At 42.7% G+C, this 27630-nt stretch overlaps 1 protein-coding gene across 1 annotated transcript in view; it reads right to left on the bottom strand.

The window, feature by feature from the left end:
- Positions 1-668: 668 nt before the first annotated feature.
- The window catches only part of INSYN2A (inhibitory synaptic factor 2A), a gene marked incomplete at its 3' end in the record, with an annotated part of 33410 nt that continues 6448 nt past the window's right edge, over positions 669-27630 (bottom strand). The window contains exons 2-3 of the mRNA XM_082486491.1: positions 12268-12339; positions 669-852 (exon numbers count right to left, since the gene is read on the bottom strand). Coding sequence (XP_082342617.1) covers positions 669-852; positions 12268-12339 — 256 coding nt within the window. The remainder of the gene's footprint in view (positions 853-12267; positions 12340-27630) is intronic.

Below are 27630 nucleotides of genomic sequence, written 5' to 3'. Positions count from 1 at the left end.
GGTGCGCTGTGGAAATGTGCTAGCTTGGTTGAAGTCTACATCGCATGAAGGCAAATATACATATAGTCACATCTTAGAGATTATTCTTGGTCTTGGACCACATGAAAAATTGTGCTTTGTCCAGGATATATGTGCTGAAAACTGCACTCCCCGATCAACATGGATTTGTAAAACTGAAGACCCTTGCAAACGTAAGGCTTGCTTGCTTTTTGTTTTTTTTTCCCTCGTTATTTAGAGACAATAAACCAAACCCCCAAAAGGCTTTAAAACAATAGTGATATTTAGCTGCGTACAGGATGACAGCCTACAATTTAACAGGTTAGAATGTGACGCTTTCAGATCTAAAGGGGGGGGGGGGGGGGAAATAGTTTTACTAGTTTTACTTTCCATCTTTGTACAAATTTCAATTCAGGTTTTACATCCCACATTGGTGAACTGCAAATAAAAGTTGGCAAGGTACTCTCTAGCGCCTTGCTTCCGGACATGAGTTTATAGGTACAAAGGCCTTTTTGGTACATACGGTGAGAACTGAACGCTGCCAGAATGGTCAGAACTACATTGGCCTGGTAACACTGGTCAGTCTACCAAGATCCCGTTATAGATGATTGAGAGAACTCCAAATACTTCTTTCAAAGGAGGCCTTGAACTCCACAGGTAATGGACTTGGGTTAAAGGAACCAGAGTTTCCATCTTCCGTGCTTTTTTGACTCAGTTTTGGATTTTTGCTTGGGAGTGGAGGAGTAGCTCTCCTGAGAATAAGGCAAAGGTGCAACCTGAGTTTCCTCAATAGGATGAAGTTTTCTCAAAACTGGCTGTAGTTTATCTTCTTGCTGTTTAAAATCCAATTCCACGCTAAAAAAATTGGAAGAAAAAAGCAATTAGTTACTCATTACGATGACAGAAAGATTTCAATTAAGCCAACATCTGACACCCATATACAAGCGCTTAATTTATGAAATACAAGTACAAAAGAAACATTTAAATCAGATCTTTGCATTTCCTGCACCAAAAGTGAAAGGCGGGGAGGTCAAAAAAGGACATATTGTGAAGGAAAATAGGAATGGGATTGTGCAAAATTCTCCACCGCCCCCCCCCCCCCCCCCGCCTTGTTTAAGGGGGGCTTGAGGATTATTGAAGAAGTGCTGTGAAGGGATTGAAAACGAGAAATTCTGCTTTTCCCCCTCATCTCTGTGGAGAACTGCTCCTTCAGAGGGCTCCCAGGCTCAGTCCTCCCTCCCGTCTGCGTGGCCGCAGGTCGGGGGGGCAGCCCGGCGCGTGCGTCCTGGTGCTTTTGATGGGTCGGCCACGAGCCACAAGGCTGTTCATGGCGATTTCTTTAGTTTAGCTGTTTCTTGCAAGTTTTACCATAAATTAGAACAATTTTACCAAACTGCTGTCATATGTGTATATTCATATACATGTGGTAAATATAAATAAATTAAAAACCAATTCTCTGTTACAGTGCAAGCCTTTAGCGTATGCTGACAGCATCTAAATGTAGCCCTGGAATGAGGGTAACACCATGACATCTCCTTGGACCCCGCTGTAAATGACTGCTGAGACAAAACCATGGAAGGATTTATTTATTCAGCTGACCCGATGCGTAGGTGAAATGGAAAGAACCTGTTTTAGTAGCAGCTAGTGTGTACTTGCTTGTTCCATTGCTACTAAAATGTAATAGAAATAAGGGAAAGACTCATTTAAACGTAAGCTTGGGTTCAGAAAATATACCGCAGCTCTAAAATACGCCTCCTGAATTCTAAACGCTGTGGGCTACAAAATCCTGCTGGCAATTAAGTGACATAATAAAGATGAAATTACAACCCTTATTTCAACAGTGTGCGCTACAGATTTTTTTTTTTTTTTTTTTTTTTTAAGTTTACCTTCTAAAACAAAGGAACCACATTATAAACTTCAGCAAAAGGTTAACTCTGATACTCGAAACCGAATCTAGGTCACGGACAAATTCCCCGAGATGTCGTGGTTTCTGCTGCGTTTGTGCAGCAGCTCGTGGCCGAGTTCTGTGCTCGGTCTTCTCCTCCTGTCCTGTGTGTTACGCTGCAGTGTGGCACCCGGATATCGGAGGGTGAATTTAGAGGATCGGGTGAAATTAAGGGAATTTAGACCCTGGAGTTAATTTATTTCTTCCGTACCTTTTGCTTGGTAGTTTAACCTGAACAGTGAATGACTGAGGGGGAAGATGGTGTGTGAATGCTTCTGTTGGGGCACATGAGAGGTTGTCTCCTCCTCTGCTGCGGAGGTTTCTTGGGCTTTGCACCGACCACCTTTGCTACTTCAGCGTTGCATAAATATGAAGTGATTGTTCCTGGACATCAGTTCACTTTTAATAAGTATTCGGTATGTTTTCTGAGCTATTTCTGCCATCTCTTGTTTGGCATAAACCACTAGAGAAGTTCGTTCTGCTTTTTCAGGCCTCGTGCTCCCAGTGCATCTCATCTAAAAAGATACTATTTTTTTTTAAACTTTTGTTACTGCTAATCCCTGTCTAGCTTAAGGAGAGTGGCAGCCCGCCTTGAACGTACAGTACAAACCACCCAAAGTCATCCCAGAGGGAATTCTCCAAGTAAGCAGGAAGAACAGAAGTTGGGAAATTCTTGTGGACTTCAGCGCCACAGCCTTTGCGAATTGAGCTCATGACACCACCCAGTACCGTCTGCTGATTTAGGTGGATTTTATTTTCCTCTCGGGGTGGAGGAGAGGGAATCAAAGATGGTAAGAGATGTTTGGCATCTTCTTGTGCTTTGGTTTTTTGGTGAGCTGAAGAGGCTGCCTGTAAGGACTCCCAGTGAAGCCCTAGAAAGGGGTGCTGGAATGGTGTAAGGCCTTTTTGTTTTTTTGCATCTGGCTGTGCCTAGTTTGGTGTTTGGTTGGTTTTGCATCTGGCAGCGCCTAGTCTAACTGTTAAACACATCTGGGGCAAAAGTGTCAGCGTTTCGGTGGTTTGGAGTGACCTGGATAAACTTTCTAATAGCGGGAGAGAGAAATACAGTAGGTAAGAGTTCAAATATTCAAAATATTTTCCCCATCTGTGCGATGTTAAGCAGTAAAAAGACATTCTAAATCACAGAAGATAATTTTTAAAATTTCAGCCATACGCTGGAACTATACCTATGGGTAGGGAATTTGCAGGAGATAGCTGGGTTGGGGAACCCGGCGCCGCAGAAGCACGCGACGAGCCTACCGATTAATCTAATATCTGTCCTCGCTAATGACGTAACTTGAGAACATGTTCTTGTTTGCAGTTTAGCTAGCAAAAAGCAGTTGGTTAGGTAACTGCAGCATTGATTTTTGTGGTAGGAATGGGATATCGGTTGATGGTGAATGCCCCACCGCATTAATGCTTTACAGTAACACAGTGAGAGAATCTCGGCATGAAACAGGCTCTTCTCTAAGAGGTCTCTAACTCTCATTTAAAGCCGTGCGCATATCTGTTGGCATATATTATAGTTGGTTTGTTTCTCAGTATAAATTTGGGGAAAAAAGAAAGGCATTTCAGCTCTGGCATTGGCAGAGTTTGTTTTGGCTTCTTTCAAAATGTTTTTCTTGCAGGAGAGCTTTCTTAAGAGCTGCTTGAAATTGATGTAAAAGATAAATTGTTTAAAGAAAACCAAACCAAACAACCTTGCTGAACAGAATAACTTTTTTCCATAATCAATTTCTATTAAAGATAGACTCCAAAAGAAAAAAAAACATCTTGGTTCTAGTCTGTATGACAAAACCCACGTTATTATCATTTTCTGCTGCATGAAGCCATTTGCAGCCCAGTTCGGGCTGTCTTTTACCTATTTACATCAAAGTGAAATATTTTCCTTCTGAAGAGTATAAGGAGGATGAATGAAAACATTCATATTATTTCAGCATTTATAACTGTAAATTTTGCAGAATAATTGATTGTCGCTTAGCAAGATCAATTTATCGAGCTTGGTTGGTTTTTTAATGTAGCTGCTCCTTTCAGGCGAAGGATTTGTTTGCGAACTCAGGTTTTGGCGTATATCTGTTTGTGCTGCAGTAATGAGACAAAAACCTTACTCTGTCATTTCTCACATATCTTTTCTAAATTAGCTATAGCTGACCTTATTTTTGGTCTTTATATTGAATATATGAAATACGACTAAATTGAGCAAGTGTTACATATTTGTATGACTTCTTTATATTTTTGTTCTAGAGCTGCAGATACTCTCCCCAGACTGTTCCTCTAGTGTCCCAATTCTTGCATTCATGAACTTGGTTTTGTCACCTGTCACGGCTCTGACAATTTTGTTTTGCGTAGCGCTGTTTCTGTATCGTGAGTATCTATAGGTTTCCTCTAAAAACGTCCTTTTCTTGAAATATTCTCTATGCCATTGGGTTCTCTTCACTTTCAGTCTTTGCTGGTTTTGTCTCTCCTCTGAGCCTCCCCATGGAAACTCCATAAACTTAATTAGTGAGGGCGATATGTTCTTCTAGCATTATGCATGATGGAGATGATAATTAGTGGCTTCGGAAGCGTTTTTCCTTAGGTGAAATATTAGTGTTTTTCAATAGACTGACAATCGTGAATCGCCCAAGAAAACCAAGAGATGAATCTACGTATTAGTTGATGCTGGTATCACAAACACTGGCCTGACGTGTCTGATTAGGACACAGTGAAGGTTCACTTACCTACGGTATTGCTGAATTTGGAACATGGGGTTGGATTTTCTCCATATTTAATGCCTATCTCGATTTTTTTTTTTTTTTTTTTTTTTTTTTTTCCTGTGCAGGAAACTCCAGTGCAATAGGCTGGGTTTGGGAACATGTCTAAGCAGTAAAACTTCGTCTGTGATAAATATTCTGGTTTTCTGAGTTTACCCCCAAAGCAACTATATACTTACAAGATTTACAACAGAAACTTTACATTTTAGGGCAGTTGCCTGTGTATCGGCGTTTGCATAGATGTCATTCCCGTGAAAATTTGGCCAAATAAAATCGAATAACAGACCTTTGAGAATTTTATTTTGATGTGCTCATTAAACACAGGCGAGAACTTTGTAATTAAAATCTCTGAAATTCCTTCACAGGGAGACGGGTCTAGTCCGGGACTGCTCAAAAATGGCTTTGCAATTGCAGCTCTCAGCGACGTTACTCCGCGCCTGACGGAGCCCCGGAGCTGAGGACCCTGAGCCTGCTGTTTCTGTCATCTTGCTTTCTGAGAGGGACCGATACCAGTGCAAAGGGAACCTAAAATGAGATTTTTGATGATGCCACACTCTAGTTGTGTCCCTAGGGAGAACCACTGACGCCCTGTGGAAGTTGGGTTTATAGCGAATGAGCCAAAGTGTTGCAAAAAGGCAGAGGATGACAGTAGGGCAGTTGAGTGCTGCCTTGAAAACCCGTTTTATACGCGGCTGTTAATTTTGGAATTGAAGGCAGCGGGAACCTCTGTGGGGTTTCTGTGTTTGTTTTGCTTTGGGCTTTGCATCCCTCAGCCTTTGCTTTTTCCGTTTGTGGAACGGAGTTGTTGTGTTCGGAAAACAATGAAGACGCGCGTACTGTAATAACGAGTACCGCAGGACAGACTTGGCACTAAACTGTTTTCTGTGCAGAATTTGAATGGTATTCAGGAAAGAAAGAGAAACGAAATCTGTCGAATAGCTGCCCATCAGCGAAGGTGCCTGAAGCCCTCAGGGAGAGGAGTAAAGAGCCGCCCGGCTTCCTCACTGAGCGCTCACCGAGCAGGAGCACTGAGAGGGGCAGCGTTCCTTTGGCCTCCGGCCGTTCTTGGAGGCCCTGAGAACATCTCAAAGGTGCTTTGGGGTTTGTGTGGCACAAGATGCCTGGGTGCGCGCGTGCGATATAATGCGCGCGGCTGAAATCCAGCGCTTTCAGGAGGTGTTAAAGCGATGTCCCCAGGGCCCGTTCTATGGTGAAGCTGGTGATGTAGATCCAAGGGGGACCATTTGGATGCCTCCCTCAAGGCACGCACGCAAGGTGGCCAACTTGCTGGGGCCATCCCATTAGGGATTAGCGTGGTGGATTTGCTGGTTTTGGCTTCATGTTTTATTATTTTTTTTTTAAATGATTTTGAGAATATATGTTAATGAGTTTATTTTTTGCACGCTGGCAGTAGAGTGAACTTGTTCTAATTTTGTTGCTGTATAAGGGATTGAAAACAAGAGTTTGAGGAGTCATAACCATTTGGTTTTAAGCATATGGCCTGTGGGAGGGTATCCAGCAACAAGCTTAGAAATACGGATGGGTTTTCTTCTTTTTTAACACAGTCACACGTTATTAGCATGAATCATTTTAAGACTATTAAATGCTCATGATGGGATATGTTGGGTACTTGTAAGATCGCCGAATAGGCATAATTCGAGTTCAGGACCGGGCTGCTGAGGGCTTTATCCAGTTGTCCCTCGAAACCTCCAAGGACGGAGCCCACACGGGCTCTGAGCAGCCTGTGCCTCTGCTTTCTGCCTCAAGGGAAAGCCTTCCTCCCTCTCCTCAATCTCAGCCTTTCTCGTTTCAGTTGACACCCCTTCTGTTTACCTTTTTATTACCTAGTTTGTAATGTTAAGGCCCAAATCCTGCAAGCATTAGTAGAGCAGCTTAACTCTGTGCTTTTAAGTAGGCCAGGTGAAGCAGGAATTAAGAGTATCACAGTGTCTCTTTCTGGGTCACGTTAATTGGATGACATGGCATTACTGCGTGCCACATCTTGGAAGAACAGGATCCAGATAAGCACTAATCACTCAAAAATTAGCTTAAGACACTTTTAAGCGAGCCGTTAAATTTCCTATTTCAACCTGAAAATGACAAATGCCGAGGATGCAAGGAATTGTCAGTGTTAGCAAGCCATTAAGATCCATTTTTTCTACTAAGCATCTTACAGTCTAGAGGTGGTGAGAGAGAATGTGAGTTAATTAATGTGTGTAGGAAATAAAAAGATGGTGAAAATTACTATTCGCATCATTTAGTTACCTGATTTTGCTATACTAATGAAATCTTAAGAATTTATGTCTAACTTGTCTTATTTTCACTTTGTATTGCCATATTTATTAATCTTAATAATTATCACTCCACCCAACTTTACAAGGGAACTACTTCCACGTGGGCTCTGCGCTAACTAGTTAACTCCTATCACCAGGATTTTAACCTATTTCATTTGGCACTGTGGTATTCTGTTACATAGGTTCTAATAATATATTTGCTGGTGAATAGTTGGGAGTACACCTTAGAATAACTTCAATATCAAAGACAAAATTGAACGCTGAAACCCAGCATAATTCATAATTTCAAAGGAGTAAAAAGTAGCCAAATTAATGGTGGATACAGCTTTGAGTAACTTTTCCCACCAAGAACTACTGTAGTCTACTCTTGATTTGTTTGTTCCCCCTCTGCAGAAATTGGTTAGTGATTTGTTTTAGTAAAAAGTTTACTTCCAGAAGCTAAAGTAGCCTTGTAAAAGCTATTGAGCACTTCTGACCTTTGCGACTAAAGGGAAGTCTGGCATGGCTTCTTCAAGATGCTCCTTCATGGAAGTGATTCACAATAAAGACCTTAGAATAATGCACAAAATATTAAACAGAAGACTCATTTTCTCATATAGATTTCCGTTCAAGGATTAAAATTCACACGGGATGGTAATTTAAGCAGGAGCGGAAAGGGCAGTTCCGCTAGAAGATAATAACGGAATAAAACAGGCTGCGAAGATTTAGTCCATGTGGGTTTTGGGTCTTATAGAATTGATACGGTTTCTGCATATCAATGCAATTTCTTCTTAATAGGAAGATTTTGCTAGACTTCAGTATTTCGGTTGGCAGTGTCCAGGCAACATACCCCAATAAAACTTATTTTCTATCCTTAAAATTTTCAATGGTAAATCTACATTAGTTTGGAGAAGATGGATGTAAGAGGTTGTCTTTTGTTTGTAAGTTTGTCTTTTAGTTTGTAGAAGATACTTTTGAAACCGTTATTTGGCCTCTGTTTGTGAGATATTGAGGCTAATGAATAGATGAACATTTGACACAGATTAACATTTGATAAAATGCTTGTTTATTTTTACTACTTAATCAAATTTTTTCACTACCTTTTTAAGTACTGCCTGGAAATGTCTCTAAAGACACGATGCTGAATACTTCTTACTGACTGTTCTAGACTGTTGCTGTGGAGTTGGGACTTTATATTCGGGCTTTAAAACCTGCAGTGACGGTGCTGCCCAGTAAGTTTTTCTGCTGTGTTTGAGCTCAGAGCTCCAGAGGACAGAGCCCAACTGATCCTGTCCTTACCACAATCCTGGTGACCCCAGGCTGGTGACGCCTCTGGCGTAACGACTCAAGCCTTTCCCCCTCCTCAGAGTAGCGGCTAAATGGGTATTTAATTGGGAGCAGAAGCGGTGAATTGATGTGCGCCTCAGTATGAGATGTGGTTAACGTGGCTCATCTCCTGCAATGGAAGAAAAGGCATCGGTGATGCCTGTGTCTGGAATTTCCGTCAAGTTCTTGACTGTATTTCTCATCCCAGAAATAAGTAGAATATTGAAGGAAATGGGCGATCAAATTTCTTTTCCTATTGATTTCCAGAGCAGAATAAGTTTTTGGCACCTCGTCTTTTTAATAGTGTTTAATGTTTGATCACTTGCCTATTTATTCATAAAAAATTGCAAACTAACCCGGCTTCCCTTAATATTAAGAAGTATGTATTCTTTTCTATATAAAGACAAAATAATATGAAAGTAGATTTGGAATCTTAGCAAAAAATGTAAATTCATATGCTAAATAACTGTGTTCTCAAAACCCTATTCTTAGAATATTTATTAAAAGTATTAGTATTTTTGGCAAAAGCCCCTTAAAGTACAAGAGTGGGGTTTTTTTTTGCCTTCCACATTGTCTCTAGCTTTTGTGCTAGATCGTATTAATATTCTAAAAAGTCATCTTGAGGGGAAAGAATTTAATTGCTAGAATGTAGAAACAATCAATGTGTCTCATCTGTGCTATAGTTGACATTACAGGATGCAGTTGGGTAGTCAGTAGGGCAACTTAATTGTTCCTCTAAGATGCTGTTTCACTGCAGTTGAAAAATAAAGGTTTGAAACAGCTCTGATTTTTTTTTTTTTTTTATTTAATGTTACTGTGTTCAAAATTGACTTTTTTTTAAAAATAAGATTCAATTACGGAAAAGTTAAGGTTTTCTCTTTAAATTATTGATTTGTCCCATAAGGGCGTTGGTTATATTTTTAAGTCTCCTCTATGTACTACTTGGGTGAAAGTGCTCAAGACTGAGGAGGGTCCAAAATAGGAGCATGTTGTAAAAGCAGTCGGTGGAACATGCGGTACATCAGCCAGGATGATCCTCCTGGTCCGACAGTGACATTTACGGAGAGCTTGCAGGGTCCAGTGCCCTCCAAAATACCCAGGTTTGCAGTGCATCTTAGATGGTTTAATCTGAGTTTAGATTTCTGTTCCTAAAAAGGTGTTTTGTCTTACAGAGAAATCACGTAACTCTATGCAGCGCTTGTCATGCAGACTCTTTGCACAGCCGCGGTGTGTATCGTTGCATCTAGATCCACGGGTACCTTTAGCATCCTTACTAATGAAACGCTGCGCTGCTCTCAGAGGCTTCAGTACCGTAGCGTTTGACTTGTGGAGGAGCAGAAGCTCCTACAAGGCGGGCTGTCGTAGTGGTAGTTTTATCAGGGAATTTCTCTTTTATCCCTTCTGGCTACTTATCTTGTCTTAGTAATTCAGTCTTCTCATAGTTCCCCTGTTTTGTGCTGTCGTCTGGTTTCAGACTTTTTGCCTGCAGCGTATATTCTCCTAATCTGTCACAAAGCTGAGCTGGTTTGTGCTAAAACTTCCCCTGGAAACACTGCTTTGTGTTTCCACACATGTCCCAGCACTGAAAGCTTCCGTCCAAAGGGCCATTCTGGTGGGAAATCCTGAAGCGCCAGGCCTGCCTGCCGCACTGTTGGTCTGTCATGGAATCACAGAATGGTTTGGGTTGGAAGGGACCTTGAAGTCCACCCAGTGCCACCCCCTGCCCTGGGCAAGGACACCTCCCCCCAGCCCAGGTTGCTCCCAGCCCCGTCCAACCCGGCCTTGACCACCTCCAGGGATGGGGCAGCCACAGCTTCTCGGGGCACCCTGCGCCAGGGGCTCACCGCCCCCACAGGGAAACATTTCTTCCTCATACCTCATCTAAATCTCCCCTCTCCCAGTTTGAAGCCACCCCCCCTTGTCCTATCACTCCATGCCCTTGTAAACAGTCCTTCCCCGGCTCTCTTGTAGGCCCCTTCAGATACTGGAAGGGGCTCTGAGGTCTCCCCGGAGCCTTCTCTTCTCCAGGCTCACCCCCCCACCTCTCCCAGCCCATCCTCCCAGCAGAGGGGCTCCAGCCCTCCCAGCAGCTCCGGGGCCTCCTCCAGCCCCGCTCCAACAGCTCCGTGTCCTTCTGCTGTGGGGACCCCCCGAGCTGGAGGCAGCACTGCGGGGGGGTCTCCCCAGAGCAGAGTGCAGCAGAGGGGCACAACACCCCCTCGCCCCGCTGGCCACGCTGCCGGGGGCTCGCTGGGCTGTGAGCACACATTGCCCGCTCATGGTGAGCTTCTCATCCACCGACACCACCAAGTCAGTATGGAATCACTTGAAATCTTTGTTTCTGGACTCATTTCATTTGCAGTGAGGGTAAGAGATAAAAACTGGAAGGTTTCTTAACTTTAAATCTGCTAACTAGAAATCAAGACTTAAAAAAATTTCCAATTGTATTTTTTTAGCTAATGAAACAAAACTACTTTCCCTGATAGAAATGTGCTGTGTTGTACCTTCCCAGGCTGCCCTGAGCAAGAAATTGCGCAGGGGTGAGCTGAGAAGGCGGCAGGGATGGTTGGAGGCTGTGTACGCTTCTAAACATTGCTCTAAAGGAAGGATAAATGAATTGGTTCCTTCCCCTGCACGGAACAGCGTTGTGCCCTTTTCTAGTTAGCTGGTAGGTAGAAAAGATGGAGTTGAAGTTTTCCATCCTTTTTTGCTTCTCTTCCAGGCAGCTAGGAGATAATGCATGAATAGCTCCAGGTCTTCTGCCTAAATCAGAGACCAAGTAGAGAATTAAGGGGCAAAGGGGGAAATTCTGTGCTTTCAGACCTACCCAACATTTGTAGCTTTGTTTTAGTTTGGATCTTCACTGTAATTAATAGTTACCTTTACACATTTTCACCTGTATTATATTGCCTGATTTTCTGAAATACTCTAATACTGAAATGCATTTGTTTTCATCTTAACCTGCAATGCATGAAAATATTCCGTTGTTTTTTTAAGACTAATGGAGGCGGACAATTAAGTTGTCACCGTGAAGCACATCCTCAGACTCATGATGGCTTCATGTCATGCCCACCGCCTGTCTGATTACTTCACTATAATACAGCACATATCAAAATGGGTCTCGCAGCTGATCAACTTCAGGAGGGGAACCTCTGCTTTGGAGAAAGAAGCAGCAGCATCCTTTTACCTTTGGCACCTGAGCTGTTTCTAAGTGAGCAAACCCCGGGTCTGTCTTTCTGGAGGAGGGGTTACAGCAGGTACAAAGAACCTTTAACTAAACCTTTAAGCAGTTTGTCGTCTTTTATCTGTTTGACAGTAATAAGCCAAACCTGTATTGGCCTTACAGCACTGTACGCCTTCGCAGGAGGTCTGCGGAAGGCGTTTGTACAGGTACAGCAGCTCTTCGCTCGGGTGTTGCGTGAAGCCCGCAAACATCTGATTTAATGAAGTTAGTGGTGCTGTTCGGTGGGGCGGGACGGATCTGCCATGCATGGTTTAAAACTTCTTCGCTACTATAAAAGTACATAAAAACCTGGGCAGTAATGTCATTTCTCTGATAAAACTGTCTAGATTGAATCTGTATCTGGTTCTCTTTGCTATACACAGTCTCTCTCTCAAAATTACTTCCCAAGTCCAGTAGTTACCGCTATGAAAATAAATTTGAAGTATGTCGACTCGTTGGACAGAAAATGCTAATTATCTCTAGCAATGTGAAAAAGCAGCTCGCACCTTCTAACACTTCACATCCAAGAGCTACAGCAGTAGTACTGACCACAATCATCTATTCTGGATCTGAAAACTTCGGACTTAGAAACAGGTGAATTTTATGAATTTAGGGAAGTTAAAGTTATGTTCTGTTTTTAAACTTCCTTCGTGTTATTTAACAATCAAGGCCAGCAATTGATTTTTCACTAGTGAATAAATCATTACTTTCACTCAGGAAAACGTGGGAATATTAGTATTTTTAACCTACCTATAGATAATACATGCACTGTTCCTGCATGTGTCGCAATTAGCCGTGTCTTGACCAGTCCGATATGAAAGCCTACAAAGACAAGAACACGAGGTCATTAAAAAGTAATTTGTTTTCACGTTTTTGCCTTCTATAATTCTTTCCATAGAAATCAGAACTTCAGGATTATTTTTTTTTAAACTTCAATATTGAATACAAAAATCTAGCCATTAGGAAAATGGGATCAAAAATAGCATATTCAGCTTCACTGAATAATAAGAACATGAAGTTACTTTGGAAAAGGAGTCTTTAATGACTGCAAGGAGAAGATAAAAGATTTATTTCTGTTATACTTTTGTAAATTAAAAGGGAAAACAACAAAGAAACCAAATTACTTAAACTCTTTTTGCGTAAAGCTTCTGTGTACCAAAGTGATGAACTGTCACTGTGAATGGACACGCTCAGAGTTTCCACAGGCGTCACTGTGCTGGTTTGCTGTTTGGGGTGTTTTTTTTTTCTGCTTTCTCAAATACATCAGTATTTTCCTAGTTATTGGTGGATGTATAGAACATGATACTGAAAAACAGCATCTACTTAGAAATTTTGTGCCTCCGTAATGAGGTATGAAGACCTGTTGCAGGGATGTTTATGTCTTAAAAGGAAGAAAAATGACATTTAAATAACTTTTCCTGTACTTCACCTAACCTGCAGCTGTTCTTTATCATACTTTGGTTTGCAGTCTGTTACAGCAGTGTCTCTTAATTTACCTATAAATGGTAAAAATTGGTCAAATTGACCAAGTCTCCGACTTGGTCAATTTGAATTAAAAAGGGGGTTTTAAGGTATGCAAGTACTTTTTTGTATATCGAAATGTCATTAAAAGAAATATATGAAATTAAAAAGAACACAGCTGCCTACCTATCAACACGAATGTTCTTGCACGCAAATGAGTTTAAAATGAAAATTCCAAAGTCAGTATTTCTGTATTAGTACTTACTTCCTTTTTTTGCTAAAATCGCAAACTTTTAAAGTTATTTTCAGTTTGTGTTAAATACAGGCTATCATCTGCAAGGTTGCTTCAGAATTGTTTTTAAAAGAAATGGGGAAATATCTCATCTGTGGAATTTTGCAGATGTGGAAAATAGATGCGGTGGGGATTGCTGAAGGGAGCGCCTCTGAAGTCGGGTCCTGCCCTGAAGCCTGGGACGGCCGTGCCCAAACAGTTCAACGAACTGACCTCAAATAATTCAGTGTTGGCTTTGCTGAGCGGGGGCATCCCCCCCTCTGCCCGGAGCTGCCCGTGCTGTGGGGACACGGCACCTCTTTCTCTGTGTCCCCAACAGCGTAACGATAGTGAAAAATCCAACACTTGCAAAAAAGTGGACTTAATTTTTATGTGACAAAATATCCGACCTATTGAATATAAAGTATTAATGGGAAATGACGCACAAACTGTTCAGTGTGCCCGTCCCTAAGGTGGAAAATCAGCATTTCCTAAATGCTGTGGGCTATTTATTTATCTTACACTGTTTTCCATGAAAAAAGATCCCCTGGTCCCGTGTCACTTGTCCTTACTATTTTAAAAGTTTGAATGTCGATTTAAAAGTTTGAATGTTGAAGTTGATTACATCACGTATGTATTTTATAGAGACTTACACTTTTAAGAAAGAAGAAATGTATCGGTGTGAACTTGAAGGCAGAGAGTGACCCTGACGTCCATGAGAGCGAGCTTGTGCTCACAGAGGCGGCGACATCTCTGCTCCCGCTCCGATTGCTTTGATTATCGATCGCTCGGGGTGGTGCCGTGGCACAGCGCTGTGGGCGCAGCGGCAGCACAGACAGCAGTTCATAACAGGGGGAATCTACTTCTTTTATAATAAAGGCTTTGTTCCCTCCTGAAAGCAAATTGCAAGGGAGAGTTCTTGCCATTCCGGTTGTTTGTCATTTGAAGAGGTTTTGGAACACTGTGGATTTCAAACTTGGTATCGAGTAGTAGGTCAGTGGTCTCTAAAATACTTTTTCTTCAGAGGAATGTACTCAAATTACCTAGATTGCGAAATCTTTAACACAACAGCAAAGCCAGGTGTGCAAAAGAACTTCTACAAAGCGAATTTTCTATATTCTATACTATCCCTTATGGGGGAAAAACCAGTACTGGTTTATATTTGATTATATTTATGTCTTATGCTCTCTAAGAGGGGTGAAGTAGTCCCTGGTTTTCGTTTCCCCTTTTACAGTCTTTCGGAAGTTGACATTCAAATTGTCGCCACGCTATTAAACTCGGACTTGTAAAATGTTTTTCCAAGCTATTGATCAAATCCTAAAAACTCTTACTAAGGCTACAGCGTTGCAAGTTTACAGATGAGTTGATGAAGGCCTTTATTTACTGAGGCTGTAAAGGGTCGTTAGTAACCGCCTTCAGAGCATCACCGCACACTTATCTGAGCGCCTCTTGATAGGTAAAGGCATAAACACCCTGCGTTGGTGCCAAGTTGTTGTTTTGTGGTTGTGTTTGGGGGTGGGGGAGGGGTGTTTAGTTTGTTTTTTTTTGTCATTAGTTTCCAGTTGGGACATTTTCATTCGTCTTTGTGCGCCTGCAAACCACCATTCAAAGCCCGAGTTAATTAGCTGCCTCGTACAACCTCCTCCTCTCTGCCAGGCTCCCCTGTTCCCGCGCCGCAGGGTCTACGCCGCTCCGTTTGCCTGCCTCGCTCCTCCGCTGGTTAAGAAAGAATTTAATAATATGGGGATTTTTAATAAGTTTTTCAAAGTCCAGTGTTTACAAAAGCAAATTTTAGTATACAAGTCGTTTATCCTGCTAATACCTGTCCCTGTTGTCCCGGCTTGCTGTGAGCTGAGCCCTGCGGGTGACAGTGGCATCTTATTTGGGGAGTTCCTTAGGAAAATGGTTGGTTGTGTTTTAGGGATGTGCCTGGTGTGCTGGGGGGTTTCCTCTAAAAGAGCGAAGTTTCTGGTGGCCGTTGTAAAGGCAAGGTGGCCAGGTCATCTGTCTGCCGTGAATCCTGACAAGTCTTTATTTTTATTTTTCCCCCTAATTGGGGTGTTTGAGAACCACGGCTTCACTGTGGGACTGGCAAAAGGTGAGAATTTGTTGTTTGAAAGAGAAGGGAGGTTGAGGAGTGTTCCTGTGCGGGCTAAAAACCGTGAGTGGAGAAGAGGGAGGGATAAAGTGGAGCTCCCAGGACAAGTCTGGAGTGGTGGCATATCCCAGTGACAGCCCACTCGCTCTGGCACAGAACTTAGAAACGTGTCAGCAAGAAGTCAGATGGGACTAAACACCCAAATAAACATATTGCAGCGTTAAAAATCGTACAGATATGTCCCAGATCCTTACCTTCCCTGTGTGCTCACACCTGTAAAACACAAGTACGCGTGTGGGCACTATCTTGGTTTCTGTGCTGGTTTGCCAACCAGTTTCCCCCAGCACCAGGCCCATCTTAACAAAACAGAGCTATTTTAGTTGTGATAAAGTGGCTGAATGCTGGGGGGCTGGAGACTGGCTGAGCCGAAGCTGGAGGGTGTTTGTCTTAATGTGGATGTGCCCCTTCAGTCGTGGACTACAGTCCTGCTTCCAGAACTGGCAGTGGTTTTGATATCTTATTAAAAATAAGGTATCGTACACACTTTAGGTTAATGAACTGTCTTTCTCAAAATTGAGTTTTCGGTATTTTATTTAAATTAGTTTCTAAAGCATATGATGGTCTTTAAATGCCTAATAATTCCAGATTTTCCAGTATTTAAAAAACGTATTTCCTAGTTGATGGTAAAGGCAGGCTCGTTAAGCTGATGAAAATGGTCCTTTGATGCAAGTATTTAAAAATGATGTGATACTTGGGTGATAGTTTGAAATACTGATTTCTCAGCTTACATGCTCAGCACTGCTGGGGTTTAGCATCATTGTCATTCACAAACTGTACTGTCTACAGCCATACTTCTTTGTTTTCTAGTCAGATGTAATTTATGATGAACTTTTCTTAAAGCATCATTTTTCCATGTTGAATGTGTTCAGCTTTTCAGAAATGATTTTTCCCTTCAAACTAGCGATTTGGTACTGTTGCCGTCTCTGAACCATCCCAATAGTTAAAACTTCTTTGTAGGCCCCGAGAACGCTACGCGGTGTCACAATGTTTGGGTTCCGTAAGGCAGTTTGATGGCTCTTTAGCCAGGACTGTGTTGTGTGAGCTTTTGTACAGTATAAATTCAATTATTTCTATATAAATTAAACTTCATGAAAGAATTCTGTTGTTGATACCCCAGGGCTTTGGACTTTCACTTTCTTGTTTTCACATAATTATCTACATAAACACTTGCATGGAATTCACCTACTTCGTGCCAGCAAAGGCTTTACTATTGACATAGCGTTTCCGTGTAAATCTTAGGCGGTGAGGTTGATTAGCAGTGCAGACTTAATGAAAAATTGAGCTTCCTATCAGTGTTAACCGTTGGAAACAGTTTGCGAGCACAGTGTGAGTAGTGGGTTCAGGAGAGCAGAGTTCTGGGTGATTATGCTTTCCTTGTGAGATGGATTATTTAGGATAAGCTACTTTTTTCCCTCCCCTTAAAAATAATTTTAAGGGTATTCCAGTGTAGAAGAGCTCAGGCGAGAGACCAGTAACTTTTTTCTTCATGGGTAAACTAGTTGGTGTTACTCCGCATCTGGAGCACTGTGTCCAGTTCTGGGCTCCCCAGTTCCAGAAGGACAGGGATCTGCTGGAGAGGGTCCAGCAAAGGGCTACAGAGATGAGGAGGGGACTGGGGCATCTCTCTGCTGAGGACAGGCTGAGGGACTTGGAGAAGAGAAGACTGAGGGGGGATCTCATCAACGCTTATCAATACTGACAGGGCGGGTGCCGGGGGGGGGGGAACAGTCTTTGTTCAGTGGTGCCCCGTGACAGGACAAGAGGGAACGGGCACAGACCTGACCATAGGAAGTTCCATCTAAACATGAGGGCGGCAGAGCACTGGCAGAGGCTGCCCAGAGAGGGGGGGAGTCTCCCCCTCTGGAGCCATTCCAAACCTGCCTGGAGGTGTCCTGTGCCACTGCTGGAGGTGCCCCTGCTCTGGCGGGGGGTGGGACCAGGGGAGCTCCAGAGGGTCCTTCCAACCCCCACCAGTCTGGGATTCTGTGTTCTAAGAGTAAATCCTGTAAAATGTGAAGTTTTACTCAAAACAAAGATTCCTACAGAAAATTTGCTTCCTTTTGAGAAAAATGAAAGTTGGGTTTGATCTGTTTTAGATCGAAAGTGGAGTATTTCAGCTTGGCCTGAGCGAGATGCCTGGGAGCCAGGAGTTTCCCCCGAGCTGGGACTGCCGTGGGCAACGTGCTTCACGCAAAACCAGTCTCGGCATTAAGCCTTGCAGCTCATTTTACCAATCTTAACATCTTGATTTTGGGAATCGGTTTAAGAAGTATTACATCTTATAACTTGCTTCAGTCTTTCCCTTTTTTCATCCATTCTACAAGAAGGTCAAACTCGATCACCGTGAGGTGGTGCCGATCCCTCTGGTGTGTGAGCTGGGGCACCTCTGCTCTGCTGTGGGGTGTGGATGTGCCCATCACGCCCGATCACTCACGGGAAGAAGAAAGTCCATCAGCCTGTAAGTGAAATTGATATCTAGTCACTTTTTTTTTTTTGTGCTGAGGTGTGACCAAAAATTGTGAATGTTGAATAAGAGGTTCTTGATTTTGCCCTTCTGGTTGCAGTCTTTATCTCCCGGCCTCATCCTGGCTCTCCTCGTGTGCTGTGGTCCCTTGGGTGCTCCTGTGGGCTCTTCCACGTGGAGTTCTGCGTGGTTTTGTAGCAGTGTGGACTGCTCACTTCAGGTCTCCTGAAAGATGCAGCATTTGGAATCTGCTGGTGTTAAGACGTGAGGTGCAGTAGAGGGCAGCACTTGGCATCTTTGCCTTCTCACTCAAGTTCGGTCTTGACATCTCCTCCTGACTTCCGTAAATAAGACCACACCAAATCTAGCCCCTTCCCCTGCTAATCATCAACTCTCCAGTTTTTCCTCAGTTATCATGGTAAGAAAGATGTTCTAGTTTATATTTGGAAAAATATTTGTCTTGTGGACACTGAAGGAAATCTTTTGGTTTAATTACATTGCTTTCTGGGTAATTGGCTAGAACCTGCACTACTTTGATTATTTTTTTCCAAAGCATTACAGAAAATAGACTTGAATGAGTGTGATTTTTTTTTTATTTATTTTTTTTTTTTAATCCTATCAATATTGCAAACTAAACATGGCACTGTTCATTCCTGGTTTGATGGGATGCGTGCTGATCTGCAAGAAGGGAACTGGATGCATATACTGGGACGTTTAATCAGCTTTCCCGGTGTTCATATTTTTACCATGTTTCATACTACTTTAGCATCTAATGTGTTTTAATAGGCACTAAGAAGAAGTCATTACTCCAATAACTTCTTTCTTTGATACTTTACTTCTTGTATTTTCTGGTTTCCTATGGACGTGCACAGATGGGCACGGCTAGTCGCAGGTATTACCCGGTGCTGTACGGTCCAGGTTCTGGAGAAGGGATGGACACAGGTTAGTTGTATTGCCATGTCTGCACCGGACTGGCTGTGTCACCTTGGGAAGGGTATCTCCTTTCCATATGTAGTTTTTCACGTATGCTTGCTATCTACGTTGCATATTTTTTTCAGGAGACTCATTTTATTGCATTTCTTTTAGCATTCCTGGCACAACCTGAGTGTAACCTCAATTAACACCTCCAAGTATTAAAATATTATAATGAAGAACAACCATTTTGCTGACATGGACTGGCAGTAACTATTAATAGGCTGCAATTTTCAGAGCAGCCTAAGGGAATTACACCCTCTAAATCCCTGTGAAATGCAGAATTTGTGCACCTGCTTGAGGCTTTTTTTTTTTTTTGAAAATGCCAACTGTAACATCAAAATCTTCTTTGCATTTGAGTAGTTTTTTGCTCGTATAAAGTAGAGACCCCATTGAACTTAAGAGAGGGAAGCTTAGATCTGTACATGCTGATTTATTTATTTTTTCCTATTATCCAGTAGGTAGCTAGCGAAGGGGCACTAATTCAAGTATCCTGGGCATCTCTTAAAAACAAACAAAGAAAAAAATAATCTTACAAAGCGATTTGGAAGGATAGCTGTGTTACATCTGGATGTCTTCCCTTATCTGCTGGGACGTAGGGAATACTTCATATTAATTGAGTTACTTAATGGCATGATTTTACAGAAGTGGCTGTGCTTCAGAGTGTGTTTATGCTCAGATGGGTATGCTCTTTAGATGATACTGATGTTCATCACGCTTCTGATGTAGTACCACCAACAAGGAGGATAAAGAGACTTCAAGATTTTATTTTTTTTTTGCTGTTGTTGATGTTTTCATTAAAATATAGTGAAACAAATTATCTTAAGAAGGCGGTGGGCCTTTGAAGTGGTTTTGAAGTGACAGTTCTGGCCGCGCTGAATAGCGTAGGCCATGGCTCTCCTGAAGTCTTTGTATAAATGGGTATTATATATCCGTGCATGGCCTAGTCCTGCTGGGACTATTTATAGCATAGCTAGTTAAACACACTAATATTACCTGTCTTTACAGAATAATGGCTTAAAATAAATAGTCTGGTGGAAAACTTCCCCAAACCTTTGTTTCCTACAGTAAAGTCTTACAGAGCTAATATTGCTAATAACTATGCTTCAAGAGAAAATTATCCATACTTACTATTAACACAATTTGCCTTTTGGAATAAGACAACTTCACTGTGTCATGTGTGTTTTAGTTGTCCTTATGACTTGAATAAGTCGAGTTTTAGCTATGTAAACTGCGGGAGAATCACCTGTATGTGTTTTGCAGGTTAAAATAAATCCTGCTTAGTCATATAGGTTTAGTCTAACCCAGGAAAGATTTTCTATTCTAGCTCAATGGAAAGCCTCCTATAAACGCATTTCTGTCAGCAAAATCATGTTTCTGTTGGATTAGCATCTGCCTCTGATTCCCTTAACAACTTATATTCTGCTGTCAAGCCGGCGGGTAGGTACAGGTATAAAACACCTCAGGTCAGCCTTCAGCTCCTATAAAGGTGTTCTGAAAAATCACTTGCCCAGTAGAGGAGTAGAAAAATTGGGTTTGCTTTACTGCGCTGTGTTTCCTCTGCATTCATAATTAACCAATTAGCAGTTTTCATTTAGAGATGATAGTGGTACAGCCCGATAAAAATCAAGAACAGTGTTGTGCTTTGAGCAATTGTCTTGAGGCTTTTTTGTTTGATGTCTACAGCTGGATGCAAATATGGAATTGTTTCATGCTTTTCAGAGCTATGTTGGGTTTTGGTGTTAGGTTGTTCGGGTTTTTTTGTTTTTTTTTTTTCCTTTTTTCCCCTCCTTGGCTTTCACCTGAAGAATTTTTCTTCCCCTCCTGCCCTGGCGCTCGTTGGCTTTGCTTGGCTGGTTCCCCAGTGCCAGCCCTGGGAGCATCATTGGTGTGTCTCCCAGTAAACGTGGGGCCCTTACTCGTGCTGGAGAGGACCTGTTAGGTGACGAGGCAGGGGTTAGCTCCACCAGCAGTGTGGAAGCCCTCTGACTACTCAGAGCAGCGAGAGAAAAGAGGTCCTTCAGCGTGCCCTGGGTCAGGTTAGGTTTTCTTGCACTGTGTTTAATTATGTTTGCAATAGATGTGTTACAATTACAAGTAGAAGCCAACTCTTTGTTACTGCGCTGTAGCTCTTTGCGAGACCCAAGAAGGGCTGTGGAGCTCTCTTGACACCTCTAACAGATCCACCAGCTGGAAGCTGTTGCGCAACCTGCTTCTCAAAGTCGCATGAACTTGTAGTCAGGATTTGCCTTCATGGTGGTTCCTTCCCATACTGGTCTGAAGTTACAGCACAGCTTTTCTGGGAACCATCAACATAGCAGCTGCAGCAAAGCTCAGGGCCTGTGCACTGGAGCACATGCGCAGGAATCCTGCGGTACAGAGCTGAAGCACAAGCCAGTTTGCTTCTGGTATACATTGGGAGCTGGGGAGTCCTCACTGAGAGCTGCCCAGGTCTAAGCAATACCAGGCACGTGCCTGTGATTTGAATGTCACAGCGTGAGAGGCATTGGGTACTTGGACGCATTATCCTTTCTGTCCCCACGCACTGGTACAGGTTTGGGGCTGACCTGCTGGAGAGCAGCTCTGCGGAGAAGGACCTGGGAGTCCTGGTGGAGAAGTTGACCATGAGCCAGCAATTTGCCCTGGTGGCCAAGAAGGCCAGTGGCATCCTGGGGTGCATCAAAAAGAGTGTGGCCAGCAGGTGAAGGGAGGTCATCCTCCCCCTCTACTCTGCCCTGGGGAGGCCACAGCTGCAGTACTGTGTCCAGTTCTGGCCCCCCCCCCAGGTCAAGAAAGACAGGGAACTGCTGGAGAGAGTCCAGTGGAGGGCTACAAAGATGGTCAAGGGAATGGAGCACCTCTCTGATGAGGAAAGGCTGAGAGCCCCGGGGCTGTTTAGCCTGGAGAAGAGAAGACTGAGAGGGGATCTCATCAATGCCTATCAATATCTAAAGGGCGGGTGTCAAGAGGATGGGACCAGACTCTTTTCAGTGGTGCCCGGTGACAGGACAAGGGGCAGCGGGTGCAAACTGGAACACGGGAAATTCCATCTCAACGTTAGGAAAAACTTCTTTCCTGTGAGGGTGGCAGAGCACTGGCACAGGCTGCCCAGAGAGGTGGGGGAGTCTCCTCTGGAGACATTCCAACCCGCCTGGATGCGTTCCTGTCCAGCCTGCCTTGGGTGACCCTGCTGTGGCAGGGGGTTGGACTACGCGACCTTCAGATCTTCCAACTCCTACCATTCTGTGATTCTTCACTTAGCTCTCAGACGGTCAGCATCAGTGAGGTGGTTTCCTTTCAGTAGTTACTATGTGAGGATGAACTAAACCTTAATGAATACCGTTTTCATCTCGCTGAGGAAAAGGACAGGCCGGGAGTGGCAGGAGCATGGGAGGCAGCCCGCAGGCTGGCGGATGCGCAGTGGCGTGGTTGGAGGGACCAAGGCTCAGTCCCCTGCGCAGTGAGTGTGGCCAGGCAGCCTCTGGCTGTCATGAAGATCGTGGGGAAGACCCTAGTTGTCATGCCAGCTACAAGTATGTTCTAACACACACACAGAAAAAAAAAAAAAAAGGCAAAAGAAACGCTGCACAAATTCACTAACTCATTTTTGAAAGGTTTTTTTTAACTCATGGCAGAGGATGAAAGCAGAAATCCTGATGCTCTAAAATAATATCAGAATCTTTTTTCCACTTTTTTTTTTTCTATCTGTATTGTTATTACAGGGCCGATATTATTCATTTGGTTTCTGAAATTCTTTGAAATGTACAGAAGCTCAATGGTGAAATTTTTCAGACTGTTTACAAGACAGTAGTTTGTCTTTTACTGAATCCTGACAGTTGGAAGCAGATGACTAATTTTCTTTTTGAGGTATTTGCACTGTGGGCGTATGGCATGACTCCCAAGACAGCAATTCAAGTGCTTTCACCCCATAAATACATTTTATATTATACTCAGGTTAGTCAGGGAGTGAAAGTTTTTTGTTTTTTTTTTTATATATACATATTTTAATAGGGCTGTCTAGTGATTTAAAAAAAAACCCAAGAATGGAGAGAATTAAAATGTATTTCAAGTGAAATCACATAATCTTTTAGGAATTAGGTGCATGCGAAGTCTAGCATCTCTCTTGAATATCTGCGCCTCTGTTGTCTCATCAGAAGAATCAGGAGGATAATTAAAATGTCAACTCTTTGTCTTAATAATAATTCAGGGAATTTGTTTGCTCTGGCTGAGTAGCAGCTGTATTGCTGGTATATAATTCTTGGGCCAAACGCCTCCAGCGGGTTAGCGGGGAGCACGCTCCAGCAGTTAGGCTGAGATGAGGTCTGTCTCTTCACCCCGTGCGCTCTGAATCTCTCTGCTGTGATTTTGCTCCCGACCTCAGCCCGTCGTCACTTGGACACTCTGCGACTTCTGCACCCGCAGCTCATCACCGGTGCTGCTGCACCCCTCCTTCTCCGGCAGCTTCAGAGCGTTATGTTCCTCTTCTGCCTTCCCATTCCTCCTCCACCCCCAGATCCACCTCATTTTAAAATTAATTTCTTCTGGGTGTAATTTTTGGGACTAGCTGAGGCGATGTGTTCGGTGGTGTATCCACCAGGCAAAAATCCCCGCCTGTATCTTGTGCCCTCGCTCCTCCCTATTGCTCTGATCCTGAGCTGAATTGTTTCTCACCTACGGAGGGATTATTCGGCTCCCTGCCCTGTGGCTAATAGCCCTTTGTCAGCCACAGCACAGAGATTCATAACTGCACGGTTTTCATGCAAATGAAATCCTCTCAAGCGAGCAGACCAAAGGGTATTCCATAGGTATGAACTAACACCGCGTTTACAGGTGAATAACTGTATTAAAACACAACGCCTTGGGTTTTGCTCGACTCAGAGTTTTAAATTAAGATGCCTACTAACAGGCATTGTTTCTATAAAAGAGGGAAGATAGGATAAAGAAGTCTTTGGTATTTTTTCATGATTCCAAAGTGACTGAGATTTCAGTGCAAGCTCAAATTCTTTGTGTGCATTACCTATACGAGCCTATGCCAGCTTACAACAATAACTACATCAGCCATACTATACGCAAAGCAAAGAGCTTGTTTAAAATTCTAAATATTATGCGGTAGCATAAAATTAAGATTATGGAGCATGATTGCTGGCCACTGATCTCGCTGCTTGTGTGGTACTCGCAAGAAGGATGGGGAATTGTATAGAGAGGAAAACAGCAGGAAGGACCTTGGAAGTGCTGAACTCTTTTTCTGTTGCAGCTTGAATAACTCTTTGCAGGTACTTTCTATTTTCTGATTTCCTTAAATAATGGCAGTTTGAGATTTCACCGCAGTACGGGAGAATCTGTAGAGCAGCAGTTTGGCATTTGCTTGAGCTTTGTACACAGATGCTCAGAAAGTCTCATCCGTGGGATTTTTTTCTGAGCTTGTGTGGATGACAATGAAGTAAACAAATCTCTTTGCATTTACTAAAGAAATAACCTAAGTCATGCCAGGTTGAACTATTCCGGAGTGTAAATTGCATTGTTAATGTCAAAAAAAACCTCTGCTCATCTCTACAACCCAGGCTCTCATGCTGATGAATTATTAGACCACATTGAGCTTCTGTCACGTCTTCTCGGGATATTGGAACCAAGAGAAAAAAATAGTAATACAGTGCTGCCTGTCCTCTCCTGGTGTGTTCATGCAGCAACTGATGTGGTGAAAAACATCCTCCATCATCATCTTATTAGTAAAAGAGGGCTAAGCACAGCTGGTGTGCTTGGAGAGATGTCCAACCTCCCTTTGAATGGCACTTTTCCTTCTTGGATACTCTGTGACACAGCTGATCCCTGCGCTGCGGCTCCATGAGATGCAAAACTGCTGCAAAAAAGCTCAGAACTGTCCTGGTTTCACTTAAGTATTCTGTTAAACTGCTGCTTTTCTAAGTGTTTGCTTATAACATGGAACAAATGGTTCAGTGACAGGGAGGAATAACAGTGCCGACTGCAGACAGCGAATACGTGCCCGTGCCCCTGTCCTGGACTGCTCTGCCTATTTTAACTTGGTTATCTACTTACTTATCTATATTTGAGCTTTGCAACGCTCAAAATGAAGCCATGAAGAGCTACGAAACAGTGTAGACCACCTTAGTTTTTTCAAGGTCTGAGCTGAGAACGGTTCGTGGAGCTATAATTAAAGCGAGCAGCCAGCAGTGAGTGACACAGAGGTGGCATGCAGGGAGGATGGACAGGCGCGCGCCCGGCAGCTCCTCGCTTAAAAGATGTTTTCCTCCAGTTTCTGAAAGGGTCCCACAGATGTTTGAATCCAGCTCAACCTCCTCATGGTCTCTGATGCTTGCATGCCCTCAGTTCCCTGAATGTCTTGCACAGGAGCTTTCTCAAGACTGCATCGCACGTTTCTGTCCGAATTCTGGAAGTGGGGTAGCAGTTTAAAAACAAAACGACCCTCTTCAGACAAGTCTTTTTACTAAAATTGTCCACAGTCAAAATCCATTTTTCCCTCGTCAGGACAGGAGATAAGTGTATCTTTGAGTAAGCAGAAGGGCTCACAAGTAGGTGTCAATTAGAAATCTGGGGATTAATCTCTTGGTGAATGAACTGCAGTGAGAAATTTGACACTATAAAGCTCATTTTGTCTCATTTTTACCTGACTGGATGGGTGTCTGGCTCATTGCTCTGTCTCTGCATTCTAATACTACCAACAGTCAAAATGCAGTTATTAAAGGATTACTCTAATTGTGTAAAGTGAAAACTGGTAATTCAGTACCTAAATAACATCCTCTTTAAAAGACTGATTTAGCAGAAAACCTCTCCTTGCAGGTATGTAATTTGGACAGCTCGGTGACGGGTGAAAAAGCTTCCCTTGTGATCTGCGGTAATTCATATGGATATATTTAGCAAGAATGTAGTCTGCTTACACTTTTTTAATCATTCATTTTAAGACTTCACCAGCGTTTCCAGATTTGAATTGTGGAAGTTTGCTATGATTTTAACTTTGCATCACTGCAGCCAATTTGATGGAAAAGTCTTGAACCTTCAGCCTCAAAGCTTGAAGTGCTGCTGAACACTGCAGACATGCGGGTGTGTGGTGGTGAATGAGATTTCATCTTGGTTTTAAAGTCTATTGAATAGCAACTAGGTAGAAATAAAATTATTTTTCCGAATATGTCAAATACTTTTCCTTTGAATTCTGCCTGTATAGTACATGCAGATAAATAGCTGGAGCAGATTAGCAAAATAAGGTATATTTTCTGAGACTCAGAATGTGCCTAGTGTAACTTCTGGAGAAAACAGAGTAAGCATTCAGATCAAGTAACTTTGTTAAAGAGATAATGTTTCTTTTTTGTTTGTTTTAAGTTTATTCCCCAAACTGGATGTTGCTAACAGTTCACTTTTCATTTCTGTAGATCAGCGTTTGCTTGTTCAAAACCTCCTGCCACCGTATTCCTAACGAAGGCTGGTTAATAGCTGGAAGCTAGCTGGGACAGAAGGGTTATTTAACACAGTGCTCTTCATCTTCTTACGTGTTATATTATCGATACTCTGAGTACCTATGACATATGTTCCAGGACTGTCTGTGAACTGTGAAACTTTGCCCTTTTTATCTACTCTGACAATTTGATCTGAAGCTTTGATTATAAGCAACAGAATAAATTTGTCCAACTCTAATGAAAAATCCTACCTGAAATAGAAATCTCATCAAGTTTTGAAGGTCTGTGAAATACTGTGCTATGAAATACTCACATTACCTGCCCGTTTAGATCTAACTCCAGATTGGGGTTTTTTAGCCATCTAATTCAAAAAAGTACAGTATGAGGTTAAACCTTGGGTGATGCTGGATCTTTTACCTTGAATGATACTGGATCTTTTAATGAGCAATCTTACATAATCAGCTTTCGCTTGGGGTTACTGATTACAAGAATTTTAAATATGAGGGCTCAAGGGTGCTCATGTGGGCTGACGGTAGGTATCGAAATAGTCTCCATTAGGAAATAGGCAGTTTTGGCATATAGTGAAATTGTTGCAGTGCGGAGGTGTGTCGAGCTGGGAGAGGCGGCCGTGTGGAGCATATCGCTCTGCCCCCTCTGCTTGATTGGTGCGTGGGAAAAGGCTGGCCCCCTCTTTTATAGCTTGGAAAACCAAGTTACTTATGGTGAGGGCAGGTAAATGGACTTTTATGGCATCTTAATACTCATCCTGCTTTCAGGGGAGGGCAGGGGAGCATCTCAGTGATGAACTGTACTTGGGGAACGAGCACAGGGCAAGGGGGAGAGGACCCATCACAGGTCCCCATGCAAAGAATTCATCTTAAAACTACTTTAGTGATCTAATGGAAAAGCATAAATGATCATGGAATGCACTTTGCTTGAATACAGCTCGAAGTTTATAATGTGACACATACACTTTCTGCGCAGTGATGAAGCCTGACAGTTCAGCTATTAATAATTAGAGTTAACTGTATACTTAAAAAAGAGAGGGAGTAGTTATACGAATGGCTGTTAAGAAAAGGAAGAGAGGAGTGTTCTGTCGTTGTTGGAACTAGAAAATAAAACCTGCTACTACTGTAGTCGAATGCTTCACTCCAAAACTGATCTTTGTGGAACCAGTAGAGAAAATGGTATCTATGGAGTGGAATTGAAAAAAAAAATCCACTGGCCCAAGGATCACAAGATCCACAAAGCACTGATTTGTGCAAAAATTATTTCTTTTCCTTGACTAAGGAAGACGCATCCAAAGAGATCTCCTGTCTGCCTTAGAAAGGTGAACTGTTACAACCCCCAAGGAGTTTTG

The sequence above is a fragment of the Vanellus vanellus genome, assembly GCF_965231255.1.
Source record: "Vanellus vanellus genome assembly, chromosome: 7".
In the NCBI taxonomy this organism is placed as follows: domain Eukaryota; kingdom Metazoa; phylum Chordata; class Aves; order Charadriiformes; family Charadriidae; genus Vanellus; species Vanellus vanellus.
Note: the sequence above shows the minus strand (reverse complement) of the source record. Positions and strands in the feature narration are given on the sequence as shown.